Source organism: Crocuta crocuta, unplaced genomic scaffold (genome assembly GCF_008692635.1).
Source record: "Crocuta crocuta isolate KB4526 unplaced genomic scaffold, BGI_CrCroc_1.0 scaffold45, whole genome shotgun sequence".
In the NCBI taxonomy this organism is placed as follows: Eukaryota; Metazoa; Chordata; class Mammalia; order Carnivora; family Hyaenidae; genus Crocuta; species Crocuta crocuta.
Window position 1 is genome coordinate 4,967,034 of NW_027530544.1, and position 22,349 is coordinate 4,989,382.

Sequence of the window (22,349 nt, forward strand, 5' to 3'; positions counted from 1 at the left end):
CCTAAAATTTAAGCGATTTACATCTATGGAAATGCTATTCTGATTCAAAAGAGCATGAACATGCTAATCAACACACACAAGGAGCCGTCTGAACACTTCAAGAGAAGGATATTTAAAATCCTAACTTGGGGGAGGGGTGGAGGGGACGGGGGATGATGGGCATGGAGAAGGGCACTTGTGGGGATGAGCACTGGGTGTTATACTGAAGCCAACTTGACAATAAACTATTAAAAAATTAAAAAATAAAAGCTACTGAATATTTATTTGACTAAAATAAATAAACAATAAATAAAATCCTAACTAAGCTCATTTGTTTAACAAATATTATGTTTCTATAAAATACCATAAACTGGTTTCCAATGATTACCAAAACAAAAAGAAACATGTTGTCCCTGCCCTCATTAAGCTTATACTTTAGCAGGCAATCAAATAAGCTTGCTTTGGAAAGGTTTTCTTTGGCTTTAGCCAAATTAAAACCAAGAACTGAAGGAGAATATATTCTGCAACTACAGAGATACTCTTTTAAAATACAGTAAGATCCCCATAGAAATATGGGCAAAAGATACCTATAATTCACAAATGGCCAATAAACACAGGCACACTAGTCTCAGTAGTAATCAAATATACATACAAACCAAAAAAAATTAAGATTTTTTTTTCCCAAAAGCTACCAAAATGGCAAAGATTCTAAAGTGATACCACACAAGGGTAATAAGGATTTTATCAAATCATCTCATATACTGCTGGCAGAAATATAAATCAATGTAACCCTTTTAGTATCTCATACTTGTGTCATACTTATTAAGATGCCAATTCTCTATACGCTGGAAACTTCTGTTCTTAGAAAGAAAAAAATGGCATTGAAAATGCAAAAGGATTCATACCTAAGGCTTAAAATTTCCAACAACTTACTGTTTCAAAGCTGCCTTTATGCATCAAATCAATGGGTGGCCGGAATAGATCTGCAAGGGTAGTTAGTTTCTTATCTATTGCTCCTCCATTTCTTAATTCCTGTTCTTGCCGAACTGCAACACAGGATGATAAGGAACTTTCAGTTAGCCAGAAAATAAAAGTCATGAATCTAGAAATTAAAAAAACATGAATTGCAAGAATTACTAACAACATGGTTGACCCCGAATGCAAATATCTAATGCTGATTCTGAAACAAAACAAAAACAAAAACAAAGCAAAGTGGGGAGGGAGTCTTAAGACTTAGTGATCTTCTCAATCCAAATGTAATGAACAATAAAAGCTGAAATTATAATAGAGTCACCAAATGAAAAGATTTCCTTTTCAAATTCTAAACCAACTTTAGCAGAGGGAAAACTCCATCTCCATTTATGAAGTTCAGTGATCCTAATGTATCTGCGGTTTCTAGCTACATTCCCAATCTTTAAAGATTCTGGCAGTAAGAGAACACCACCACACTGTTGTCACCTTCTCCTAGAAGTACACAGGCTTCCCTGGATGGCTGGAGTTAGTCTGGGTTCTCCTTCAACTCTCTCCAAAGTTACAAGACCTATCTGTGCTTCAGTGAGCTCATTATAAATCAACTACAAAATCAAGCATGGTCAAACAGTTTTCCATATATTCTCTAAACAATTTTCCTTTTCTTTAAGATTCCATTGCTGACTCAGTACTAAATCCTCTAAAAGAATAAAGCCAAGAATATAATTCTGACATACTCCACAGAAAGATATAAACCTATTCTAAACAACTGTAGCCAAAACGTTAATAGTGGCTGCTTTGGGTGGTGTGGGTTTTTCCTGTTCTGTTTTTCAATACACAACAATAATCCATTTTTATTATGGTTATTCCTTTAAACTGACAGCTATCAAGATCTTTTTTTTTTTTTTGCCAATTATTCAATTACTGTTTTAAGTTAAAATATAGGTGACACAATATTCTTTTACTTTTAAGGTGTATAACATAGTGATTCAACAATTAATATACATTACAAAATGCTTATCACTGTCAATGTAGTTACCTTTGTCACCAAATTATTACAGTATTAACTGACTATATTCCCAATGTTGTAGTTTTCATACCATAACTTTTTCTCTTTTTTTGAGAAAGAGAGAGAAAGAGGGAAGACCCACATGCATGAATGCAAGTGGTGTGTTGGGGGGGAGGGAGGATCAGACGGAGATGGAAAATCTTAAGTAGACTCCACACCCAGCACAGCTTGACATGGGGCTTGATCTCACCATCCTGCGATTATGACCTGAGCCGAAATCAAGTCAGATGCTTAACCGACTAAGCCACCTAGGCTCCCCTTATAACTAGAAGGTTGAACCTCTTAATCCTCTTCATCTATTTCACCTATCCTTTCACTGCCTTTTGGCAACTACCAATTTATTCCCTGCACAGAGGAGTCTCTTTTTGCTTGCTTGTTCATGTTTTTTTAGATTCCACATGTAAGTGAAATCATATGGTATTCCTCTTTCTTTGACTTATTTCACTTAGCATAATATCCTCAAGGTCCAAACATGTTGCTATGAATGGCAAGGTTTCATTTTTTCTTTTAATGTTTATTTCTGAAGGAGAGAGAGAGAGAGAGAGAGAGAGAGAGCGCGAGCGCATGAGTGGGGGAGGGGCAGAGAAAGAGGGAGAGAATCTGAAGCAGGCTCCAGGCACTGAGCTGTCAGCACAAACCTTGAGATCATGACCTGAGCCAAGGTCGGACTCCCAAACAACTAAGCCACCCAGGCGCCCCGGTTTCATTCTTTTTTGTGATTGAATGATATTCCATTGTGTTATTCCATATCTTTTCTATCCATTCATCTACTGATGGGCACTTAGGTTGCTTCCATATCTTGGCTACTGAAAATAATGTTGCAATAAACACAGGGGCACAAATTTCTTGTTTTCTGAGGACAAATACCAAGAATTGTAATTATTGAGTCATATGGTATTGTTATTTTTAATTTTTTGAGAACCTCCATATTCATTTCCATATGCTGCACCAATCTGCAATCCCGTCAACAGTGCACAAGGGTTCCCTATTCTCTACATCATTGCCAACACTTCTTATTTCTTGTCTACCTGGTACTATCCATTATGAGGTGAGGAGGTGAGGTGAGACATCAAGACCTTATGGGAAACCATATTTTTCTTTTATTACAGTCAACATTTAAGTGCTCATTCAAAAGCTGATTAACTTGGTTGGGGCGCCTGGGTGGCTTAGTCAGTTAAGCGTCCGACTTTCGCATAGGTCATGATCTCGCGGTTCGTGGGTTCGAGCCCCGCGTCGGGCTCTGTGCTGACGGCCAGCTCAGAGCCTGGAGCCTGTTTCAGTCTGTGACTTCCTCTCTCTCTGACCCTCCCCTGCTCACGCTGTCTCTCTCTCTCTCCTAGAAATAAATAAAACATTAAAAAAAAATTTTACAAAAGCTGATTAACTTTGTAAATTACCAGATTTCTTATATTTCTCCATCAGTCTTATTATTCTATCACTAGTTAGGTTAGCATTTGGAACAATTCAGCTCAAGGAGAAGTTAGTAACAATCACAGACTGAATTCATAATTTCCTTTTAAAATAAGGTGATTCAAGGGTGCCTGGGTGGCTCAATCAGTTGGGCATCCAACTCCTGATTTCAGCTCAGGTCATGTTCTCACAGTTCATGAGTTCAAGCCCTGTGTTGGGCTTTGTGCTGCCAGCACAGTCTACTTAGAATTCTGTCTCCTGCTCTCTCTGACCCTCCCCTACTTGCTCTCTTTCTTTCTCTCAAAATAAAGAAAAAAATAAATGTAATAAATAGAATTGAAATGAAATAAAATAATATAAAATAAAATAAGGTGATTCCTGAGGTGCCTGGGTGGTTTAGTCAGCTGAGCATCCAACTCTTCATTTCGGCTCAGGTCTCATGGTCATGAAATTGAGCCTCAAGTCTGGCTCTGTGCTCAGGTACAGCACACGCCTGGGACTCTCTCCTTCTCTGTCGCTCACGCACTCTCTCTAAAATAATAATAATAATAATATGAAATAAAATTTGTTTTTAATTTAAGGTGATTTGTGAGGTGCCTCGGTGGCTTAGTCAGTTGAGTGTCCAGCTCTTGATTTCAGCTCAGGTCATGATCCAGGGGTCATGGGATCAAGGTCCACGTTGGGGTCTGTGCTAAGCATGGAGGCTGATTGAGATTCTTTCTTTCTTTCTCTCTCTCTCTGCCTCTATCCCCAACTCACATGCACTCTCTCTCTAAAATAATTTTATTTATTTTTTTTTAAATGTTTTTTATTTATTTCTAGGAGAGAGAGAGACAGCGTGAGCAGGGGAGGGTCAGAGAGAGAGGGAGTCACAGACTGAAACAGGCTCCAGGCTCTGAGCTGGCAGTCAGCATAGAGCCCGANACATGTAACAGAGTATATGGTGCTTTACCAACTTGTGGTTTTCTACGTGGAAGAGTGAGGGAAGAGAAGAAGAGAAGGAAGAGAGAAATAATAAACTGGCCCAAGATACCTACTAGTTTCAGTTTGAAAATCTCGAAAACCATCAAATATTGAACGTGCAGGCCGTCGTCTTTTAGGTGCTTTAGGGGAAAAAAAAATAGAATTGATACAGAAATTTAAATCTTAATTTTGAAACAACTCTAAAAGCTTCCTTATCTGTATGTTTTAAAACACTCATTGATTTATAAAGGTGCCCTCTTCAAAAAATAAAATATTTAAAAACCTTTAAGTCATTCATATACAAAAACTCAACCATCTTCAGCCTGTTTTGTTTTACAAATAAGAAAATTAAGGCCCAGTTACAAGACTTAACCAAACTTACATAAAAGACAGGAAGAAAGAAGAATTTGAGGATGACTCCCCCTGGTGATGAAGCTACATACATACTGCAAATATCAAATTTAGGTTAGCCTAAGGAATCGGATTATGCTTTGGAGTGACACCTGAGTAAGCACCTAGCTTCTAAACCATAATATTATATATTCTTTGTGAGTGGATACACAGGTAGAATTATAAAACACCAAAAACATTTTTAAATTTGGAAAAAAATCTTTTTCCAATTACACAATGGTTTCATGAGAGAAAAGTGAACAGAACCAAGGGCTTCTGATACTCAGTATAGTGCCTATTACCCAATCCTTAAGTATTTTATAGATGAAGTTTAGAAAGCAATAATAAAAACGTTATCTTCCTATATGTATTTGTTCAGATCATTTGCCAGATCACTTAAATATATTTTAATAAACAAGGATACTTAACAATTCTTAAAATATGGGTAATAATTATTAAATTGGCTTATGGCATGCCTGGCCAGCATGTAAACAGAACAATGCTTCATGTTAATAAATGATAAACTGGCCAGTAAGATTAGATACAAAGTATAAAAGTCCTCCACCCCATGTCAAAGCATCTTTCCCAAAAGTCTGTGTATGTTATTATATAATTCTTTCTAAGAACAACGGAATAAAAAGCAAAATGCAGAACCATATATTTTAAAAACTTGTTTTTGTTGTTGTTATTTTTTTAATTTTTTAATGTTTTATTTATTTCTAGGAGAGAGAGAGAGACAGCGTGAGCAGGGGAGGGTCAGAGAGAGAGGGAGTCACAGACTGAAACAGGCTCCAGGCTCCGAGCTGGCAGTCAGCACAGAGCCCGAGGCGGGGCTCGAACCCACGAACCGCGAGGTCATGACCTAAGCGAAAGTCGGACGCTTAACCGACTAAGCCACTCAGGCGCCCCAAAAAACTTGTTTTTGTTTAAAGTACTATCTGTCTATATAGAATTTATGTACTTTGTGTATTTATATTAAAGAATCACAATATTATCTCTAGGAAAAGAGATTTGATTAAGAAAAAGAGAAAGAAACTTCCATGTTTCAGTTCTGTATTGAATTTTACTTATATTGAATGTTTTTTAATTGAAAATTTTATAATTTGAGTAGTGTAGTATTTTCTCCTCCCTTCAAGCAGCAGGGAGTGTTACTTCTCTTGGAACTATTTTTAATCAAGAGTTCCTATTTCAAATGTATGCTTCTGGCAAGAATAATATGGCTTCTCAAATAATGCCTTCTTAAAACTCATTATCAGATACTTTTTAACCATAACAATTAAGAAAGTAAGGGTATCAGAGGATAAGGCATAGAATGGCTGCCTAAAAAGAGCATATTATGATTGTGGAAGTAGCATATAAAAGATAGTTTTCTTCTACTTTTAAAGCTGCCAAAGGCAGGCCACTCAATATTCTACTTTATTTCACACACACATACCCACTCTCTTCCCACTTTAGCCCTTCTCTATTAGGAACCTGATGTCTCCTACTTCCTCTTTTGCTAGCCTTGGACCCGACCCCTTTTATTGCTTGGGCTCATTATCTGCTCCCATTTGTTTCCTCCTCATTTATGGCAAGTCTAACCTAGAATCTCTCTTCAGAAAAAAAATAATAAAAGGGGTGCCTGGGTGGCTCAATCAGTTAAGTGTCTGACTCTTGGTTTAGGCTGAGGTCATGCTCTCACTGTTATGAGATTGAGCCCTGCATTGGGCTCTGCACTGAGCATGGTGCCTAGTTAAGATTCTCTCTCTCTCCTCCCCCTTCTCTCCTCTCCCCTGCTCATTCTCTCTCTTAAAAAAAAAACCCCATAAAACGGACCAAAGAACCTCTCTTCAGTCCATACACAACATACCTCTAGCCTCAGAGATAATGTTAAGTTCGGTTTCAGACTACCACAATAAAGGAAATATTGCATTAAAATGAGTCAAATAAATTTTCGACTTCCCAGTACATATAAAAGTTATGTTTACACTAAAGTAGACCACTGAATAATACAGATTTGAACTACAAGGCTCTACTTATATGCAGATATTTCAACAAATACAATACAGTTCTTCTCTTACAATTTATAACATTTTTTCTCCAGCTTACTTTTCTGTTAAGAATACAGGATATGATATATATAACATACAAAATATGTGTTAATCAACTGTTTATGTTATTGGTAAGGCTTCTAGCCAACTACAGGCTATTAAATTTGGGGAGAGTCAAAGTTATATGCAGATTTTCAACTGCTTGGGAGTCTGCTCCCCTAACCCTTGAGTTGTTCAAGGGACAACTGTATACTGTAGTCCATTACATGTGCAATAGCACTATGTTTCTTAAAATGTACACATTAATTTAAAAAACGTTTCTTGCTCGGGCACCTGGGTGGTTCAATCAGTTGGGTGTTCAACTCTTGGTTTCAGCTCAGGTCATGATCCCAGGGCCATGGGATCTAGATCTTGATGTAGGCATCAAGCTCTGCACTAGGCATGGAGCCTGCTTAGGATTCTCTCGTTCTCTTCCCCCTATACCCCACTCGTGCTATCTCTAAAATACAATTTAAAAAAATAACTTACTGCTAAAAAATGCTAATCATTGTTGGAACTTTCATCAAGTTGTAATTTTTATTTTGCTGGTGGGGGGTCTTGCCTCTATGTTGATGGCTGCTGAGTGACTGCAGTGGTTGCTGAAGTTGGGGTAGCTGTGACAACTTCTTAAGATAATAAAGTTTCCTGCATAAATTGGCTCATTTTGACAAATGATTTTTCTGCAGCATACAATGTTGTCTGACAGCATTTGAGAGGAACTTCTTTCAAAATTGGGAGTGAATAAAGGGGCGCCTGGCTCAGTCAGTAGAGTATACAACTCTTGATCTCACGGTCATGAGTTTGAGCCCCACATTGGGTGCAAGGATTATTTTAAAAAATTAATACTTAAAAATTTTTTTTAATTTTTTAAAATGTTTTATTTATTTCTGAGAGAGAGAGAGAGACAGCATGAGCAGGGGAGGGTCAGAGAGAGGGAGACACAGAATCTGAAACAGGCTCCAGGCTCTGAGATCCGTGATATCATGACCTGAGTTGGAGGCTTAACCAACTGAGCCACCTAGGCACCCCAATTAATACTTTTTCAAGAACTGGAGCTGACCCTCTTAAACCCTGCCACTACTTTATCAACTAAGTTTATGTAATATTCTAAATCTTTTGTTATCATCTCAACAATCTTCATAGTATCTTTACCAGGAGTAGCTTCCATCTCAAGAAACCATTTTCTTTGCTTATCCCTAAGAAGCAACTCTTCATCCATTCAAGTTTTATCATGAGATTGCAGCATATATCTTCAGGCTCTACTTCTAATTCTAGTTCTCTTGCTATTTCTACTGCATCTGCAGTTACTTCCTCCACTGGAGTCTTGAAGTCCCAAACCAACCATGAGGGGTTAGAATCAAATGCTTCCAAATTCTTGTTAATGTTATTTTGACCACTTTCTATGAATCATGAATGTTCTTAGTGGCATCTAGAATGAATGGTAAATCCTTTCTATAAGGTTTTCAATGTACATTGCCCAGATCGATCAGAAGAATCACTGTCTACAGCCTTATGAGATATATAGAGTTTTTAAATAATAAGACTTGAAAGTAAAATTACTCCTTAATCCAGGGGCTGCAGAACAGATGTTGTGTTAGCAAGCAAGATGACAACATTAATCTTGTTGGACGTTACCATCAGAGCTCTTAGACTGACCAGGTGTGTTGTCACCGAGCAGTCATATTTTGAAAAGAAATCTTTTTTTCTGAGCAGGTCTCAACAGTGGGCTTAAATATTTGGTATACCACATTGTAAACAGATGCACTGTCATCCAGGCATTGTTTTTCCAATTACAGAGCTCACGAAGAGCAGATTTAGCATAATGCTTAAGGGCCTTAGGATTTTCAGAATGGTAAATGAGCACTGGCTTCAACTTCAAGTCACCAGCGGCATTAGCCCTGAACAACAGAGCCAGCCTCTCCTTTGAAGATCTGAAGCACTGACTTCTCCTCTCTACCTATGGAAGTCCTACATAGCATCTTCTTCCAATAGAAGGCTGTTTTGTCAACACTGAAAACTTGCTGCTTAGTGTAGCCACCTCCGTTAATTATCCAAACTAGATCTTCTGGATACCCTGCTATAGCTTCGATATCAGCACTTGCTGTTTCATTTTGCATTTTTATGTTATGGAGATGGCTTCTTCCCTTAAACCTTATGAACCAACCTCTGCTAGCTTCGTATTTTTCTTCTATACCTTCCTCACCTCTCAGCCTTCATAGAAGTGTAGAGAATTAGGGCCTTGCTCTGGATTAGACTTTGGCTTAAGGGAATGTTGTAGCTCATTTAATCTTCGATCCTGACACTAAAACTTTCTCCTTATCATGTTATTTAGGTTATTTCACTTTCTTATAATTTGTGTGTTATAATCAGTGTAAAATGGCACTGATTTTGTTCCATTAAAATCCACTGGTCTATGTGCTGGGCAGTCTCTAGGATGGCTTCCAATTATCCTAGTCTTCGATATTTATAACCTGTGTGTGAATATCTTAAACATGGACAGGATCAATGCCCTGCAGAATGTGGCAGAGGTGATATGATGGGATATCACTTCTAAGATTAGATTACAAAAAGATAGTGGTTTCCATACTGGGCTGCCTTCTATTGCTCTCTCATTTGCTCTGTGGTAAGGATCTGATGTCTCCAGCCAACCAACAGCCACATGAGTAAGCTTAGGAGATCCTCCTCTATTCAAGCTTTGAGATGATTATAGCTCTGGCTGACACCTTGATTATACCCTTGTGAGAAAAGTCTAACCAAAGATACCCAGCTAAGCCACTCCTGGATTCCTGGACCATAGAAACTATGAGATAACAAAGGTTTGTTATTTCAGGAAGCTAAATTTTGGAGCAATTTGTTATACATCAACAGATAACTAATACACACACACACACACATATACATACATATTTATTTATATGTGCAATCCATCTTACTGTCTGAATAGATCTTTTACCTATGCACAATTTTTGTAATATGGTACACTGGTCATTTGAATATATTTGTCATAGCTCTTTCTGCCCATGGGTCCTGTCCCTGTGTTTTAATAAAACCACCCTTTTTGCACCAAACAAAAAAAGAAAAACAAAACACTTGTTTCCCTGCAAACATTCCAAACACCAAGCACTTCACTATACAATGATAATTTAGAAATCGCCATCTGTTAACGCCACCACTAATCTTATCAGAAAGGCTTTAAGTATTGAGAAGCTTATCAAGCTCATAATTGTGGATATCAACTTGCTAAAATTCTAATTTCTGCCTGAAACTTTTTTTTTAAATAACTGGTAACAAATAATGTCAGTTGTTTGTCTTAAAGCAGCAATAGGCCTTTGTTCATATTCAAGAAAATGTCTGCCAAATGCCTAAGTCTAAATAACCATAGTTTGTCAGGAATTTTTCAAGTGAAAATAATGTTCCATAACAAAAGCAACTAGTTTAGCTCACAACTCAAACAACTGTACAAGTGCCTATCCTTAAAGTGACCACAGTGCTTCAGTATGCAGAAGTGCTTCATGCATACCTTATTTCATAAAAGAGAATAGTTTTAAAATGTGTACTCAAGGGTCAAGATTGAATGAAATTAATTTATCCTACTTCATCAAGAACATTATTAAATAAAATGGGCTTTTTTTTTATTGTGAGTGTATAGCAGTGAAGACTTTATAGTTTGGTGCCACTGCCCTGTTTCAATTAAGATACAGCAGTTTGATTCATTATTGCTTTTGAACCATCAGTCCAAATGTCAATAATGTAAAAAAGGCAAATAACTTATGAAGTTACTCACACCCAGACCACACTTTACATCAAAACTGTCCTAAGAAGAAAATGGTATTCCAAAGACCTTTATCAAGTTATAATAAGATCTAATATGCAAGTTAGGACTGACTTTGTAACTATATAGTCATTCTCATCTCCCTCTTTGCTATATATCAAACCTGAGGTCAAAGGAAAGGATTTCAAATAGGAACTCTTTGGCCTCTTTACAACAGTAAAACAGCACAGAATTTATTTCCTGTAGTCGACACCACTGAGAAATCCTGCCTTATTCTTTGCAATAAAGAAAAGATAAAGCTTCCAAGGGCATCACCCCTCAATTCCAAAATCCATTCATAACATTCATATGAAAAAAAATCATGAACAATATTTTATTACTTCTGTGTATTAACAGCACAATGACTGGCTGAATCAAAGTCCAGAAAGCCCATATTATACTTCAATATTCAGTTCTTACAGTTTTCTTCCTCCCATCTTTATTTCTGAATCTAGACAGTATATTCTGTTATCTCTTACTATAGTAAACTCCAAAGCTGCCAAGTCAAAGTTGCTTTAAAAAAACTCCAACTAAGGTGTTTTTTCAAATCAAAACATAAAGGTTTATATCATGTTGTTCATCCTTTTCTTATCATTTATTTCTTCTCCTTTATTCTAGTTTACCTACAAAACTTTTTATAGGCTTATTTCTCTGCATCACTGTTCTCAGTGTGTACAATATACATTTCTATGACTTTGCCTGCCCAGATTATAACTTTGTTACCATTTTTTAATACACCTATTAATGCCTAAAATAGCTTGCAAAAGGTCAGTGCTTATTAAACTAAAACTATAAATTTTCTTTAAATCTAATTAAATGTCCCATTTTCTATAGTCTCTCTATGCACACAGACTGATATCACAATTTTTTGCATGGATTAGGTATTACTTTCTCCTTTGCTCAAAACAGGAATAGCACTTCTGGAAATTAAGAATGAGTGAAGATAAGGCATATCAAGACACTAAAGATATGGCAGTCAAGTAAGTCCCCCCAAAAACAAAAAATAATCAGTCTTTAAATGGTAGATTTGTTTCCATTATAAGGTAGTAGTTCTTTTTGCTAATTTTCCACTGTTTGGCCTTCTACAGCAAATATCAACTTTTTAATCTGGTTTTCTCCTTGGAAAGAACCAAATCTGCAATTTTCCTGAAGGGAGTACAGAATTATGTAAGAATTGACTCTAAACTTGAAGTAATAATCTCTGAGCAAAACTTCACATTTTTTGATAGCTTCATTAAATCTCTAAAGATAACAACAGAGTCCAACAAAACTAAGGAAAAAAGGTGAACTTACCACCAAACAAAGGTTCTGGCTCCACCAATATTTCCTGTTTTTGAGGAATTGGGGCACGAACTTCTTCTCTATCAAAAGAAGTAGGAAAATATCAAAAGGAAAACTGTTTTCTGCTACATGTTCTCTCTATAACTATTGTGAATACATTCAAATTAACAACTAACACGAACATCAAACTTAGTGACTTTTAGGAACCATGGTGTTAAATGACTGTAGATGGTTCCCATATAGAGGTCAACTAGAATAAAGTACCTGGCACAGATGGCTCAAATGATTTCTTAAAAAAAGAGAACAAGGGTGTCTTCTTGGTGGCTCAGTCAGTTAAGTGTCTGACTCTTGATTTCAGCTCAGGTCATGATCTCACAATTTGTGAGTTCGAGCCCTGCACTGGTTCTGTGCTGGCAGAGTGGAGCCTACTTAGGATTCTCTCCTTCCCTCTCTCTCTGCCCCTTCCCTCAGTTATGCTCTCTCTCTCTCAAAAATAAATAATAAATAAGTTTTAAAAATTAAATTAAAAAAAAGAGAACAGAAAAAGAAAAAAAATTGCCCCTTTCCTCTTAAGATTTTTATCCTAGATTCTTTTCAGAAGAAAAAAGGGAGCTTACCAAAAACAAAACAGAAAATCAGACAAAGAATTAATGGAGGAGCACCTGGTTGGCTCAGTCAGTTAAGCATCCAACTCTTTTTTGTTTAAATTTTTTAAATGTTTTATTTATTTCTGAAAGAGAGAGAGAAGCGTGAGCAGGCGAGGGTCAGAGAGAGAGGGAGATACAGAATCTGAAACAGGCTCTAAGCTCTGAGCTAGCTGTCAGCACAGAGCCCAACGTGGGGCTGGAACCCACGAACTGTGAGATCATGACCTGAGCTGAAGTCGGATGCTTAACCGACTGAGCCACCCCAGCGCCCCTTAAGCATCCAACTCTTAATTTCAGCTCAGGTAATGATATCATGGTTCACGACATCAAGCCCACATTGGGCTCTGTGCTGACAGTACGGAGCCTGCTTGGGATTCTCTCTCTACATCTTTCTCTGCCCTTCCCCCCCTGCCCACCTGAGCATACGTGCTCTCAAAACAAACATTAAAAAAAAAAAAGCTAATGGAAAAATATAGGCATAATAAAAGCAGTATTACATTACTATTACATCAAACAATGTATCATTAAATCGCAGATATATTAAAATAAGCTTAAATAAACAGTGAATTTTATGTTATGAAGATGGTTAATATAGGTATTATCTTGGATTATTTATTAAATGGACGTCATATATAGAGAACAGAGAAAGTAATTATTCATCTTCTAAAGGCCTATAAACTCTTCAAAGTTTATCTCCAAAGAGTTTACTAATAATCCATCTCTTCCAGTAAAAAATACTCACTTAGAAATACTGTAAAAATGGTGTATACTCTTTTATATATGTTTAACTATTTTATAGTTTAAACTCAAATATTAATCTCTATTTATTATGTTCACAGAAAAGAAGAGTGAGTTCCAAATTTATTACTGTCCTGTTTACAATGTTTTTCATTCAGGTGTTTCCAATAGTAATAACTGAGCTTAAGGCCCTGCTTTTGATATCAAAGAGCTGGAACTCTAAAACATGCTTTATGAAATCATTTGTCAACAAAAACATCCAACAACAACAACAAAAAGAATAAGCTGGACAAATACAACAAGCCAAATGATGAAGGATAAAGGGCAATTCAAAATTATGTTAAGTACATCAGTCACTGCTCACACACAAAATTTAAATAATCTGAAGGAATAGACAATGCATCTATAAGAGGAAGAGGAAGCTCTATTAGTCCTCTTTCAAAGAGAATTAGTCTATTATCTTAAGAAAATTAAGAATTTAGAGGACCTCTTCTACCTAAATAAATCTTTCCATGATTGCTATACCTCATTTTACAGCATATATAAAATTATCTCAATCTAAGACAGTTTAATTACTCAGAAAACAAACCTTAATCTGATGAAATACATCAAATAGGGGATGGATTAACTAGTAGTCCCTATACAGGAAAACTCGGTTACTACATGTTTAAGTGTATACGTCCCAAGATTGTTAGCTACCTAACAAAATGAAAGAATGGAATAGAAAAAGGTAAACTGTAAAGAGTGAAAATTATAGTTTAGAAATTAGGAGCCATTATCAAGTCTTAATCAATTAGCAATATAAATAATCTAAGTCAAATTATAATGTAATTAATAGGAAAAAGCATTCATCTATCAAAACTAGTTTTATTTTTAATTAATTAATTAATGTACGTATGTATGTATGTTTTAGGTAAGGCTCCATGCCCAATGTGAGGCTTGAACGATTGCCCTGAGACCAAGAGCTGAATGCTCTATTGACTGAGCCAACCAGGCGCCCCATATCAAACTACTTTTAAACACAATTAAGAAAACATGCTTTGTACAGTGAGAACAGTTATATTCTCCCAAATGAGCTTGGAATATCTGTTACTCAAGTTTCTGTAAACTAAATCATGTTTTTATATTGATTTTCATGAAAAATCTGAGCTATGTTGGGAGAGAATGTGATATCAACATCTGAAATACACAGCCAACATTGCCAGGAAAAAACTTTATGAAGTATTAATAATATCCCTAAAGTTCACTATTCATGTGGAAATAATTATTACTCCAGAATCTAGAGCCAGAGGCAACTCTGTCTTGAATGTTATCTGGCTTTTTAAATCTATCTCCAATTTAGAAATAATATCCATCCATGCCTTTAGTCTATTCCCTTAAATAGAGCATTCTGCTTGTCTGGTGTCTCATGTTGTAACACTGAGAGTTATAAAGAGCTCTAAGTATTAAAGTCTTATTTAACAATCTGCATAATTTTGTTTCCAAAAATCAATGGTTTTCCTTGAGTAGCATTCATCTCTAATATTTTCCGAAGACTGGGAATTTTGCCTATAAGGTATTCATTTCAAATGCTCATTGGTATCAAATGTAAAGGGCAAAAAACATCCAAATCTGTTCACATTAATTATCAGTCTCTACAGAGTACAGTTCCATATGCTAAAGGTGCTTCTAATGATTAACTACATGTAACTATCTTTAAGGTATAAAGGACTATAATCATTTTTCAAAAATATTTCATGGCAACTCAAAACTCTCCTGGGACAATGGAAGTAAATCTAGAATTGAAAAAATCTGAGCTTTAGTGGGCTATTTCCATCCATATCTAAGTAATTACTGTGTAGTTAAGGAAATTGGCTATGCCTCTGCTTTCTCATCTGTAAAATGTAGATATGTGGATAATAATGTCATCCTATTGGGTTCTTTTGAAGATTAAATAATAGACATGACTGTGCTCTAGAGAATTTAAGGTATATAAGTATAAAAATTTTCACATGACACTTTTTCAGATGCTTTCACCTTTTAATTTTTTCAAAACCAAAGAATTAGCCTAACTGATAAAAAGGCAACTGCTCAATTTAGGCAAGGGGTAGCTCCTAACAATAAATAATAAATTCATACTCTGTGTGTGGTCTCACTGTGGAGACACTTGCTGAACTGGTACTGGGCTCTTCAGCAATTCCTCCACCATCCAAAAACATAGTGACTGCCATCTCCAGATTATTGTTGCAGGCTTCGAGCATATGTTTCCCTACACTTTCACTTGCACCTGAAACAGCAAAAAGACAGGGAAAAAGTTAAAAAAAAAAAAAAAAAGACATCTTCTTATATTTAGTTCATGTTAGAATACAGAATTCCCAAGCAAACTAATAGTACTTTTTCTGTTTAGGATGAATAAATTAAAAAAAAACAAAAACAAAAACACCCTGTTTATTTACTTTTATAATGTTGGCTAATTAGTAAATATACAAAGCTAGAAAAGAAACTAACAGCATTAAAATAGTGGTCTTCCTTCATAATAAAGCCAAACTAAATAAAGCATGTCTTTAAATGGACCAACCACATATTTGTTTTTTAAACTGAAAAAAAAAAGAAAGCAAAATGAAAGAGTACATTCTAGAAAATGAGAAATATTTGTTAGAATGCATTTTAGTCAGCATTTGTTTCCGTTAAAAAAAAGCATTTTTTAATAACAATGGAAAGAAGTGAGATGGGACATTTTTGTCAGTAATATAATCAAGTTAAAATGTGGTAAGAAATGTCAATCTTCATTATTTAAAACTGGCCCTATCACACATTTATTCATTGGTAAAGCCAGCATAGTTTCTTAAATGCGATATAAATTGGAAAAGTCCTTTACAAAAACAATTTTACAAGATGTACCAAAAAGTACTCCCTCCTTTTAGACCCAGTAATTTGGGCTTTCTAGTCAAAAAAGTACTTACTCTTTTATTTATTCCACATCAACTACTACATGCACAAACATGACCATATACATGTCTAGTATTGTTTCGGTTCATATTGAAAAATTGGCAACAGAACTATCCAATATACTAGAGTCTAAATTGTAGAATTTATTTGCTGGAACATTTCATGACCATTAAATTAGCATCTCAGGGGATGCTAAGGTGTCTCAGTTGGTTAAGCATCTGACTTTTGACTTCGGCTCAGGTCATGATCTCGAGGTTCAGGAGATCAAGCCCTGGGCCGTGCTCTGGGCTGACAGCATGTTGCCTGCTTAGGATTCTCCCTCTCCATCTCTCTCTGCCTCTCCCGTGTTCTCTCTCTCTCTCATAATAAACAAACATTGAAAAAGAAAAGGCATCTCAGGTTTTCCATCTGGGATGACTTTCCTTCTACCAGAATCATGTCCCTTATAATTTCCTTCTAGGGGGTGTGTATATGTGTGTTGAGTCTGAAAATGTCTTTATTTTGCTGTCATTCCTAAACGACAGTTTTATTTGGATATTCTATTTTCAGGCTGACAGCTTTTTTCTCTCAGTAAAGACAGCATTCCAAGGTCCTCCAGCTTCTGTTGTTGCTGCTGGGAAATCAGTTGCTGGACTAGAGAAAACCATTTTTATAGCAATCAGTTGTTCCTCTCTAGTTGGCTTTTAAATTTTTTATCTGTCTTTGGTCTTCTGAAGTTTCATTCTAGTCTGTCATGGCTGCTTTTATTTTTCTCCTTGGGATTCACTGCACTTCTACCATGTAAGGAACGTTATCTTTTATCAATTCTAAAAATTCTCAGCTACTTCTATTTAACAATGATCATACTCTTCCATTCACCCTTATTTCTTCTGAAACTCCAATCAGATATATACTAGAACTCTTTACTCTGTGCTGTGCCAGTCTGTTTTTTTTTAACCTGTTCACTGGATTTTTAATTTCAGTTAATTTTTTATAATTAGAAGTTCTGTTTTTGTTTCACCTGGCCGTTTCAGAGACCCTTCGTATTCATATTTCAATCTTTTTACTTCTTCAAACATGTTGATCAAAGTAATTGGAATTACTAAAAAAAAAAAAAAAAAAAAAAAAAACCAAACAACTTTCTGCAGCCTGTAGGGGACATCATCTCGTTCTGGCTAGCTCTTGTTTCTTGTGGCTCTTGTCTTATGCCATGGTTTTTGTGTATTCTGTGGGGTTTTTTTCCCCTGTGATCTCTTATGCCTTGGATTTTAATTCTGTAGATTTTTAAAGCAGTGGTTGAAGGTAAATTCCTCCTAAGAAGATGTGATTTAGTAGTGGGTTTTTTTGTTTTGTTTTGTTGTCAAGTTAGCCAACATACAGTGTAGTCTTGGCTTCAGTAGATTCCTGTGATTCATCACTTATATACAACACCCAGTGCTCATCCCAACAAGTACCCTCCTCAATGCCTATCACCCATTTTCCCCACCCCCATTAACCCTCAGTTTGTTCTCTGTATGTATGAGTCTCTTAAGGTTTGCCTCCCTCTCTGTATCTAATTTTTCTTTCCCTTCCTCGAAGGTCATCTGTTAAGTTTCTCAAATTCCACATGTGAGTGAAATCATGTATCTTTCTCTGAGTGACTTATTTCACTTAGTATAATACCCTCCAATTTCCATCCCTGTTGCTGCAAATGGCATTCTTTTTCATAGCTGAGTATTATTAAGTCGTGTGTGTGTGTGTATATATACATATACCACATTTTCTTTATCCACTCATCAGTTGATGGACATTTGGGCTCTTTCCATAATTTGGCTATTGTTGATAGTGCTGCCAAAAACATTGGGGTGCACTGCCCCTTTGAATCAGCATTCCTGAATCCTTTGGATAAATTCCTACTAGTGCAATAGTGCAACTGCTGGGTTGAAAGGGAATTCTATGATTTGATAGGTTTTTTAAGGCACCTGTAGGCATTACCAAAGACTGCTTTAAATACCTTCTTTTTATTTTTGGTTAATGTTTATTATTTTTGAGAGTGAGAGAGCACGAGTTGGGGGGGGCAGAGAGAGAGGGAGACACAGAAACAGACGCAGGCTTCAGGTTCTGAGCTGTCAGTGCAGAGCCTGACGCAGGGCTTGAACCCACAAACAGCGAGACCCTGACCTGAAGTCAGGTGCTTAACTGACTGAGCCACCCAGGTGCCCCTAGATACATTCTTAAATTGGGTAAGACCACATGGAAAATGTGACCCTATAAAAAGACCCTTGTTATAAATTCTCAGTAACAATGTCTCTTGCCATTCTCCAACTGCCAAGGTTGAAACAAAGTCTCAACTTCATTGAAGGGAAGGGTCTCCTTTCAGACTCCTTTCCTTAGGAAGGTCACAGGCTTCGTTTCCCATTTCCTGCGGCCTAAGAGGCTATCAAAAGAGAAGTTTAAAGCCAGTCAATTTGAACAGATTCCACTAGGGTGAAGGCTTGCTTTAAATCTAGCTAACACCTTCATTCCCAATTTCATTTCACTCTTAGCCTCAGAGGATTCCTTACTGTCTCACCAACCCAATGATGTATTTTGAAAAAAAAAATTTTAAATACTCATTTCATTTAGGATTTTTCTCACCAAGAGGGTTATTCATAATCTCTCTCTAGTTTACCCCTACTGCCCCGAAAAAGAAGTACTGACTCTACTTCTTATTATCTTTCATTTGTTTTCTCTTCTCCACTATTATCTCTAAGGCTTTAAATCAAGCGCATAATACTTACCTGGTTTACTATAATAGACTCCTAATTGATCATCATTCTATCTTCCTCATTGCTGCTAAGCTTATGCTCCAAAATATAAGTCTGATTCTTATTCTTCCTCTCCTTTTCCCTCCTCCCACCCTCAGCACCTCATACACACACCCTGATTTAAAACTCTTTAATAGCTCTCTGACACTACAGTATACACTATAAATTACAAAGCCCTCATGATCTGGAAAGTCTTTCTGATCAAATCTCAGCTCATCTCTCTGGTGTTGCCTCTCCTCTTCCCTATCCTACACAATTCGGTATAGTCATACAGAATTACATGCTTGAAATGTCCTTACCCTCATTTCTCTTTCATTTAGTTCATCCATGTTCAAGAATCACGCTAAGTGTTAATTTGCCTATTTGTGTGCTAAGCATTCTCTACACTACTTCCCCACTCCCATCTCTATGACACTCTTCTATTGTGTACCTGAATATCCTACTCAGCAGTCAATGTTGGTTTACTTTCTGGCTCCTGAGAAAGTGTAGAGGCTTCTTGAACACAGGGACTGACTTCTCTCTTGGTATCCCCAGCACCTAGCACTGTGTTTGCTTCCATATGATCAATATCTAATAAATTGACTCAGAGCCATCTCACAGTACTTCAGCTCACCAGTTAATACACCAGAGAAAGAAAGGTCAGGCTTCTTTCAGTCAAAACAGTGCTTCCCTACCCTTTGAATTTTATACTGTGTGCATATGTTTATGCTTTAACTTTCATTTATTAAGCAATATGGTTACACTGTGCAAATCACAAACAGCAAATGGGTACGTAAGATACATGTTCTTAAGATTAAATTTCCAGTGAGAGCATTACATGCAAAAATTTAAAAAAAAATTTTTTTAATGTTTTATCTATTTCTGAGAGAGAGACACAGCGTGAGCAGGGGAGAGTCAGAGAGAGAGGGAGATACAGAATCCGAAGCAGGCTCCAGGCTCTGAGCTAGCTGTCAGCACAGAGCCCGATGGAGGGCTCGAACCGACGAACCGTGAGATCATGAGCCAAAGTCGGATGCTTAGCCGACTGAGCCACCCAGGCGCCCCTACCTGCAAATTTTAAAACTGGTCAACCTCAAACAATGTAAAGTGAAAATCACATGCTCCAAAAATCTGTCACATGATAGAGTAGATACAACTTTGTCAGACAGCTTACAAAGACATAGATCTAAGATGCCAGTGAAAAACACTGAACAAAATTATTTCATAAAGGGTTCGTGGCTGGCTCAGTAGGTAGAGCATGTGACTCTTGATCTCGGGGTCGTAAGTTCAAGCCCCAGGTTGGGGGTAGAGTTTACTGGGAAAAAAAAAAAAACCAGTAAGATTTGAAAAAAAAAATATTTCACAAAACACAAGTGAAGAAACCGTGAATACATAATATTATGATTTAATGTTAAATCAGTAAAAAGATTACAAAAAAAATCTCATCATTTCACTTAGCTCCAGAAATTTACATAGTTATATTAGCAACAAATCTCTCTTGAAATTGGACAAATAGAGAACAGCCTTTCACTTGGGGTTTGCCATATATTTGGGTATATATATATGGTCATTTTAGTTATACAGAAGCAGGGAGGCTTTTTTCTTTAAAAAGGCTTCATATATTATTCAAACTTAAGAAATTTCCAACCCTTCTCTCTCCTTCAACTGCAAACATCCCATCAGTCAACCGAACATCCCTACAGTTTCCATCTAATTGATACCACTCCTGACTATCCTGTTCACTCTATGTCCATTGCTATAATCTTTCACCTCTTATGTGAACTAGTGCATCTCTCTGCTCTTGGTCATTCTCCCTTTGATACATTTCTACACTGCAAAATAATGTAAATTTGTCTTCCTCTATCAACAGTTCTACATTGCTGAATGGAAGTTTTCATCTCTCTCAAACTGCCATTAAGATCTGGCCCTTTTGGAGTGCCTGTGTGCTCAGTCTGTTAAGTATCTGACTCTTGGTTTTGGCTCAGGTCATGATCTCATAGTTCATGACTTTGAGCCCTGTGTCAGGGTCTGCACTGACAATGTGGAGCCTGCTTGGGATTCTCTTCTCCCTGTCTCAATGCCCCTCCCCTCCTGATATTCTCTCTCTCAAAATAAATAAATAAACCTAAAAAAAAAAAAGATTTCACCCTTATTTACTGCTCTCAAATGATACCCCTCTGCTCTCATCTCACCCTATACTATTCTCTCCAGCCACACAGGTATATGCTATCTAGGCAGAGTCCTTGGTGGTACTTTTCTTTGCATAACGTGGATAGTGCTATCATCAAATCAGTCCCTTCATTTTTCTTAACAACACACCAAATAACCACCTTTCTGATAAGCTTTAGACCCAACTCTCCCCTTCTCACACAGAAGTAGATACAAGAATAAATATACACTTTTCCATTCAGTCTCAATCTCTATCCTTGTCTCTGGTAGCTTTCCTATCTTGCAAACTTTAAAAACTCACTGAACTTACCCAGTTCTCACTTTTCTCATACCGGTTATCTCCCCCTAAATTCCCAATTATCCAGTTCTAGTATGTACAAATTTACTTTCTCACCATTAATAAACACACTTTTAAAAAGTGAAATTGCAAAACACAAACAAATGCAACTTTTTGAGGGGAAGGAAGAATTCAAATATCCCAATAGCCAACCTTACGTTAGCTAATCTCAGGGCAAACCCAGCACAATCTGATGAACAATTTCAAGACTCATATGCCTCCATATTATTTCTTATAAAACCTAAGGCTCTGTTTTAGTGTCTTCCTAATATTTTTCTATTATGTCCAGTTATATAGTGTGTTGTATTATGCTTCTTAAATGCTAATCTGTAAGTTCAATGTCTATTGTACTCCATTTTAATTTACTTACCTACATAGCAATTTCTGAAAGTTAAAAGGTTCCAATAGGTAGACTCTTCTGGCTGCTTATTCTAGCAAAGAGATGCATGAACTGTTACATTATCTACTAACCTTTTCCTTTTCAGAGTACTAAATGGCTGAGTTCATATCATTTTTGGCTCTTGTCTTTCTAGGTGCTCACATCGTACTAAAGTACCATGAAAAGCACAAAGAACTGCTGGTGGGGAAGTGAAACTTCCTCTGCCATAATACCAACCAATGATAGCTGCTTTCACCCCTTCTGAAATGTGTTCATATGGAAATTCAACTTAAAAATGACCACTGCATACAAATAGTTGTCATCCTCTCCACCACCCTCCAGCTATCAGAACTCCAATGCCAATGACATGGGAACCCTATGGGGAATTTGTGGGCTCTGAAGTAAAATAAATGATGCTATTAAAACTGGGAACTTGTAAAGCCAATCCTCAAAGAAGCTAGCTTGT

The 22,349-nt window shown here is 36.6% G+C and overlaps 1 protein-coding gene across 2 annotated transcripts in view; it reads right to left on the minus strand.

Moving 5' to 3' along the window:
* The window catches only part of UBXN7 (UBX domain protein 7), a 60,682-nt gene that overhangs the window by 25,313 nt on the left and 13,020 nt on the right, over window positions 1-22,349 (minus strand). The window contains exons 2-5 of one of the 2 annotated variants that reach the window (XM_077767683.1): window positions 15,445-15,592; window positions 11,954-12,021; window positions 4,465-4,530; window positions 913-1,025 (exon numbers count right to left, since the gene is read on the minus strand). In XM_077767683.1, the coding sequence (XP_077623809.1) occupies window positions 913-1,025; window positions 4,465-4,530; window positions 11,954-12,021; window positions 15,445-15,592 (395 nt within the window). The remainder of the gene's footprint in view (window positions 1-912; window positions 1,026-4,464; window positions 4,531-11,953; window positions 12,022-15,444; window positions 15,593-22,349) is intronic. The other variant, XM_077767684.1, reaches the window with a different exon arrangement.